This window comes from Myotis brandtii, unplaced genomic scaffold (genome assembly GCF_000412655.1).
Source record: "Myotis brandtii unplaced genomic scaffold, ASM41265v1 scaffold137, whole genome shotgun sequence".
In the NCBI taxonomy this organism is placed as follows: domain Eukaryota; kingdom Metazoa; phylum Chordata; class Mammalia; order Chiroptera; family Vespertilionidae; genus Myotis; species Myotis brandtii.
In genome coordinates this window covers 4390560-4397961 of record NW_005354874.1, presented here as the reverse complement: position 1 = coordinate 4397961, position 7402 = coordinate 4390560, and the positions used below count along the sequence as shown (strand labels likewise).

The window sequence follows — 7402 nt, the reverse complement described above, 5'->3', positions numbered from 1 at the left end:
GGACCCCGCGCGGGCCGGGCCGGGATGAGCAATGGCATCGGTCAAGGTGGCCGTGAGGGTCCGGCCCCTGAATCGCAGGTGAGTGGGGGCGGTGCAGGCGGCTCCCCTCGGTCCCCTCACCCCGAGGAAGTTGGTCTCCCACTCCCCTCCCAGGCCAATCTGGGCTTGGTGTCAGGGGCTGGTCCCTGGCCCGCCAGGCCCTGCTTGTGGCCTCTGGGGGCCTGGAACACTTTATGCTTCGCTGCCCCTTTCACGCTGCCCTGGAGGAGACCCTGGGGGTAAAGAGTTCACGTGGCCACGGAAAAGATGAACTTGAGGTTTGCTTGTTCCCCTTTTAAAAAAAAATGAAGTGATCACTTTTATGAAGGTGTAAAGTCCTCCAGGGGGCATGCGAGTGGTCATGGGGCGCCACGAGCTGTCAGGCGCACTCCCCTCCAGCTATGCCAACTCAAAAGTTCTTGAAGTGCTAACAATGATAACCTTTACTTTAAAAAAATCTCTTAAGAAATTATTTCGATTTCCTGAATATGAACCCTAACTTCTAATCAGTAATTTACAGTTCACTTCAGATCAACGAGTGCATGAGAAAACTTGAACACAGTTTTGACTCCTGTAGGAGAAAAACACACACAAAAAAAGGACGCTTAAGTACACGTGTTTGAAATATGCTGACATTAACAGAGGGGCAGAGTTACAAGCACGATTTATCTTCAGTATTTCTACGAAGTCATGCTTTTCAGAATGACTTGACTCTTCATTGATGGAAAAGTAATCTGGACTTGCTTTTTCAATGACCTCTTTCTAATCAGTTTAGAAAGCTGCGTTAGAAGAGTTACTTTTAAAATTGTTTTAACTTTAAAGAATGAAGTAGGCCTCAATGGTGTTTCCTCCGAGTCGATTGGCACAGTTGACCAGGGCCATTTGTTTTTAATTGGCTCTCAGTCAAGTTGTTGGACATTTGACTTTCCATAAGGTCTTCCCCATTTCATCGTATTGATTTGTGGAGGTCATTGTTTGGTAGTTCTGACAGGTGATTGGGGCATCAGAAGATCATAAAATCAGAACCTTCTTTGACTCGCCTGAATCCCTGTTTCTGTTGGCAAATAGGGACTTTTATCATGGTTTGTAAAATTGGGAACCAGTACTTTTGTGATTTCCAAATTATTTCCAATTTTTTTTTAGGGAAGGAGTTTGACCTTTCTGTAAGTTCTAAGAGAGCATGTATGTTTCTATATATATTCAGTCATATAAGACAAACAGACCCTAAAGGCATTTAGATGATTTAAAAGATTTTTATTTGTTCTGGATTTACATGTAGTATATAGTCCCTTTCCTTCTTTGGAATGATAGGAGCACCTGCTAGAAGATTGGTTTGAGTAATTTTAGGAAGCATTTATTAAGCACCCTCCAAATGCACAGCATTGTGCTGGGTGCTGTCTGGGGGCCAAGGTGTTGAGGTCTGATCAGTGTCTTCCAGGAGCTACTGTCTGGTGAGGGCTCTCTGGGAGGGGTGCTGCAAGTGCAGTGCCTTGCTGTTGTAGGCCTGGAGCCCAGGCTTATGGAGGGGTGGCAGGAAACATGTCCGAAAGTCATGTGCTCGAAGGATGTAAATTGAAGTGATGATATTTGTGCTGTCAGCAGAGAACTCTGGTGGTGACATTAAGATTGGGGTAAAAGGTAAGGAAGCAGGGTTTTGGGCCAGAAGTGGATATCAGAAGGCTGGATAGATAAAGCAAGACATTTAGTGTTCACCCAGGCTGGCGTGCTCAATGGTTAGAGCGTCAGCCTGTTCACCAAAAGGTTTCGGGTTGGATTCCTGGTCAAGAGCACATACCTGGTTGCAGTTTCCATCCCAGGCTCTGGTCAGGTTGAATGCAGGAGGCAACCAATTGATGTGTCTCCCTCACATCGATGTTTCTCTCCTCTCTCTCTCCTTTCCCCGCTCCCTTCCATTCTCTCTAAAAATCAGTGGAAAAAATATACATGTCCTGGGGTTAGGGTGAGGATTAACAACAACAACAAAAAAGACATTTACTGGTAGTATTGACAGGATTTGGCAGCTTCTTGGGTGGGAAGGAGGGGAAAAGGGAAGAACATAGCCATTAACTGAGGTTTGATGATCAAGCAAGCAGAAGAGGTTTGGGAAGGTGGGCAGCGAGGTTGGCATATTCTCTCTTGGATATGTAAAGTTACATGAGATACAGTAAGTAACAAGTATAAGCACAGTGTCCAGCACAGAGTGCTGCCCACGTGTTGACCCTGTTTGTTATCTGGAATCTGGTAAGAACATCCTTCTCTCTACTGGTCTTTAGCAGAGAGACTCAAGGGTTTAGGTCTCAGATGATCTGAGGATTGACATTTGGAAGTCTTGCACATAGGTGACATTTTTTGTTGTTGTTGGTTAATCCTCACCCGAGGATATGTTTTCATTGATTTTTAGCGGGAGTGGAAGGGAGGGAGGGAGGGGGTGAGAGAGAGAGAGAGATAGATTAGTTGCCTCCCACAGGATGGAACCTGCAACCCATGTATGTGCCCTTGACCAGGAATCTAACCCACAGCCCTTTGGTGTGTGGGCCGATGCTCTAACCACGGAACACACCATCCAGGGATGAGATGACATTTTAAGAATGTTATAGTGAGAAGGAAAGGGAACCAGAGATTGGACACTAGGATATGCTCTTCTTTAGGATTCCAGGGGGGAAGATAGGCTCACCCCTCATGGAGGACCAGCACAGCCAATTGTTATAGCAGGGAAAGAAGTGTCTCTTGGAGGAGGTGGTTATTGATGTCAGATGTTGCCAGAATGGTGCTCTGATGATTCCAGGAAGAGAACGACCTTGGTCTTGAAGAGAAGGGCATTGATTATCTTTCAAAGAGCTGTTTCAAGGAGAGATAATGATCCAGAAGTTGGTAGTGAAGTGGAAAGATATATATATACACACACACACACACATACATACACAAGTGGCCAACCAAAAACACTAGACCTAACTCCTAAGGAAAGACATACAAGTTATAATAGCAATAAGAAACCATCTTTTACCAGTGGGATTGGTGACTGTAAACAGAACATCAAGTGCTGGTGAAGGAGTGGTGATAGAAGCATAAAGGTTAAAACCTTGAAAACTTTCATATTGGAAAATTTGATAGTAATTGTCAGATTAGAATTTAATAAATCCTTTGATCAGGCAGTTTTATTTCTAAGAATTTATTTTATGGATTATATTCCTGCCTACCAAGATGTATGTGTAAGGATATTTATAACAGAAAACCATTAATGACCTAAATGTACAAAGATGGAGGAATTAAGTTATGGCCTATTCCTTTGGTAGAATGATATGCAGTTCTTATAAAAGAATGTGTTCATCTTAAAAGAATTCCAGGATAGGGGATTAAGTGAGAAAAGCAAGAGATTCACACATACTACAGTAGAATTTTATGAATGTGTGTTAAAAAATATACACATATATGCACATACACATGCTATGTCTGTGTGGAATCTATATATATAGAACCCTAATATGCAAATAGACTGAATGGCGGAACAACCAAACAACTGGTTGCTATGATGTGTCCTGACCACCAGGGGGTGTGCACAGAACATGGCGGGCATCGGCTGTGGCGGGATGGTGGAGCAGGTGAGCAGGGGCGCCAGACCAAGGCAGGGCACCGGTCGCTGTCATCAGGGCGAGCCTCTGGTGGTTATTGAAAATTCTTTGCTCCTGTGTGCGTGGTCCCGCCCGGCACTGGCACCCACTGCCGGCACTGGCCCTGCTCACTCCCACTGCTGGCGTTCGAGCCGCCGCTTGCTCCCACTGCCAGCATCCAGCACTGGCCTGATCGCTCAGTGCCGTCATCGGGTGCGAGCAGTGGCTGCCGGCCCCGATCACCCCTCAGGGCTTCTCCACCTCCCCCTGCTCCTGAGGGGCGATAGGGGCAGCAGCCACCATTCACACCCATTGATGGTGCTGCCCCGCTCACACCTGCTGCTGGCACCAGCCCCAGTTGTTCTGTGCCATCAGTGGGTGTGAATGGGGCTGGCACCATCAGCGCATGGGAGCAGTGGCAGCAGGAGCGGGGCTGCCGGTAGACAGGGGACCAGGTGCTGTGGCAGGAGGGGCCAGTTGGGGGTGCGACGGATGGGCTGAGACCTGCACCTGTGCCCACTGCAGCCTCGCCGTCCACAGTTCCTTTCAAGGTGCACAAATTTGTGCACTGGGCCCGTAGCCATTTCATAAGAAGCCTAACAGTGGTAACTATCAAGAAGAGAATTGATGAAGAATTTGTTAGGTGAAGATAGAAAGCTTTTCTTTTTCTCTTTATACGGTTTAAATTTTTACTTTGCTCAGGAGTCATTTTACAATTAATAATTAATAAGTTGTTTATGTAATTTTTAAAAGTTACCTACAAAGTCATTGGCACTGGAGAAAACATTTTTAGCTGGTTGTTTGGGAGGATTGAAGAAAGTTGATAAACATTTTTTTCTCTCCCCGTTTTATTGAGACATAATTGACATATAGCACTGTGTAAGTTTAAGGTGTGCAGCATAATGATTTGACTTACATATATTGTGAAATGATTACTACTATTAGTTACCATCCATCATCTATCTATATGAAACCCTAATATGCAAATTGACAGACCCACAGAAAGACCGGTCGCTATGATGCACACTGACCACCAGGGGGCAGACGCTCACTGCAGGAGCTTCCCCCAGCCAGCAGGCCCCAGGGCCCTTCCCTCCTCTCCCTCCCCACCCCCTGGTCACCCTGCTGGTCACCCCACAGAGGGAGGTGACTGGTGGTGGTGGCAGGGGGCGGGGCCAGCGAATGGGTGGTGCCAGGCCAGCCAAGGTGGGTGTGAGCAGGGGCTCCCAATTGCCCTGCTGGTCACCCCACAGATTGGCTCTGATTGCCGGCCAGGCCTAGGGACCCTACCGTGCATGGATTTCGTGCACCGGGCCTCTAGTCTCATATAATTTTTTTTAAAAAAGGTTTTTTTTTGGTATGGTGAGAACTCTTAGGGTTTACTCTTTTAACAACTTCAGATATACCATATGGCAGTGTTATCTATGGTCATGTTGAACATTGACATCCCCAGTATTTAATTATTTTATAACTAGAAGTTTGTACCTTTTGACCATCTTCATCCAATTCCTCCACCCTCTGGACTTTCTTTTTATACCTGAATAATATTCCTGTGTGTGTGTGTGTGTGTGTGTGTGTGTGAGAATCACAGTTTCTTTAGCCATTCATCTGTTGACAGACACATAGGTTGTTTTCCGTGTCTTATAAATACTGTTGCTGTTAACATAGGGGTGCATATATAAATTTTTTAATGTTAATTTTTAGAGGAGAGGAGCTTCAGGCAAAGAGGAAGCAACCAACAGAAAGGAAAGGCCTGGAGTGATTGGAAAGTGAGGGCAGCTGTTGCAGCCAGGCTCTTAAAGGATGGGCGCGAGGTGGGGAGATACTGAGTTTCTGAGCCAGGAGCCTTGGCAGTAACCAGTCCTCCTTGTAAGGGACACCTGATGCTTGATTCAAGCTAAGAAGCGATGAATTTGTTTTTATTATTGTGGCTTTTGGTTATGTGGCAGAGTATTAGTTTCACATCCCAAAGAGCCATTGTGTTGCATCACATAATAGCAGCTACCTTTATTGAGAATTTGCTCTGTGCCAGAGGTACAAAATCTAATACTTGCAACAGGCTTAGCAGGGAGAGGCTACTATTGTCATACCATTTTACAGATTGGGAAACATAGTTAATTGCCCAAAGTCAGTTTCTTAGGCTAGTCACAGCTCTGCTTTTTAAAATGAGTAAAACATTAGCAGAAATGTGATCATCCATAACTTTTACAGGCAAAAGTTTAACATTTATGTATTGTCTGTATACCTTTTTCTTTGTGATTTCTCCCATTGTTTTTATGACTAGTCTTTTTACTGGTCATTTTCTACAATTTTATAAGATGGTAGAGGCCCAGCATGCAGAATCGCCCAGGACCCAGACCCACTGTGCCACGAGACCCATCAATGCACCTCCTGGTGACTGACCATTTGGTCGTTATGGCGTTACGGCCACTGGCCTTTTATAATATAGATAATTTGTTTCCCTCTGATGAGACAACAAAATAATAATTTGGTAACTAATTTTCACATTTCCTGTTGGTTTCACTTGCTGTTTTTTTCCCCATGAAAACACTAAATGATCTTCAGGGCCCTATCGCACTGATCTGCCAGTATTCACAGGGTCAGGATCTGAGGGCAGCCTGGCTGGGTTCCAATTTTGACTGTCATTTATGAGCTGGGTAAATTTGAGCAAGTAACTTAATTGTTGTAAGCCTCAGTTTTTGCATCTGTAAAATGCTGATAATAATTGCATATACCTCATAAGTTATGAGATCTTTTTAAAAACAGTTTTTACTATAATTCACAATAACAAATATTTTAAATTGAAACTCTGTAGATAATGCAAAAGATTCATGGGGTGTTTCATGCACTTTACTCTTATATTTTCTATCCTATCCTGTTCTATTCTGTCTCCTTTAAAAAAAATGCTATTTCTAGATCTACTAAGTTGACTTCCAGATCCACTAAGGGGCTGCAGCTGGCAGTGTGAAAAACACTGTGGCGAGGTTCAAATGAGGTAATACATGTGGAGAAAGCTCTCCACACGCTGACATCTGGCAAGGGCTCACTATTGATTGGTTATTGTTATTACTGTTGTTTTTACAATTTAGTTTCTGTAACTTTATTTAATAACAAGTATTTAAAAATGGTTTACCAAAAAAATATATTTACTGAGTACTGGCAATGGGCCAGGTGGTAGTTTTGTAATGTGCTTTCTTATCTGATCAGGCATGTCCTCCTCATTCCTTCCATTTCTGACTGTTCTCGCCTCTCCTCCTGATGAGCCTCTCGGGTGGAATTTAGTGTTACATCTACCAAGTTAAAAAGAGAAGGAAAGTCCCAGTAGTATTTTGATTGGGAGTGATATCCTTGGTATGTACCGAAGTCTTCCCGTTTTAAGAGCAGGTAGTATCAGCAAAAATAGTTCATGATTTGTCTCTTAAGTCTGTGATGATGGTGACAGACATTACTTATACTAAGGATGGGAGATCTCTGTTGAGGTGCTGCCCATACCTGGCACCAAGCTCATTTCTTTTTTTAAAAAATATATTTTTATTGACCTCAGAGAGGAAGAGAGAGGGACATATACAGAAATCAGTGATGAGAGAGAATCGTTGATCTGCTGCCTCCTACATGCCTCCCACTGGGGATGGCCCTGTGCCCTGACCCTGCCTGATTCATAGGTTGACGCTCAACCACTGAGCCAAGCCAGCAGGGCTATCATGCTTATTTCTTTATGTTGGCAACTTTGTTCCCTCCTCCCACTAACTGACTGA

General features: G+C 44.3%; 1 protein-coding gene across 5 annotated transcripts in view; it reads left to right on the top strand.

Moving 5' to 3' along the window:
• KIF16B (kinesin family member 16B) overlaps positions 1-7402 on the top strand; it is a 291552-nt gene continuing 284150 nt past the window's right edge. For all 5 annotated transcript variants that reach the window (XM_005860579.2, XM_014535047.1, XM_014535046.1 and 2 more), the window contains exon 1: positions 1-78. In XM_005860579.2, coding sequence (XP_005860641.1) covers positions 32-78 — 47 coding nt within the window. In that variant the 5' untranslated portion in view covers positions 1-31. The remainder of the gene's footprint in view (positions 79-7402) is intronic.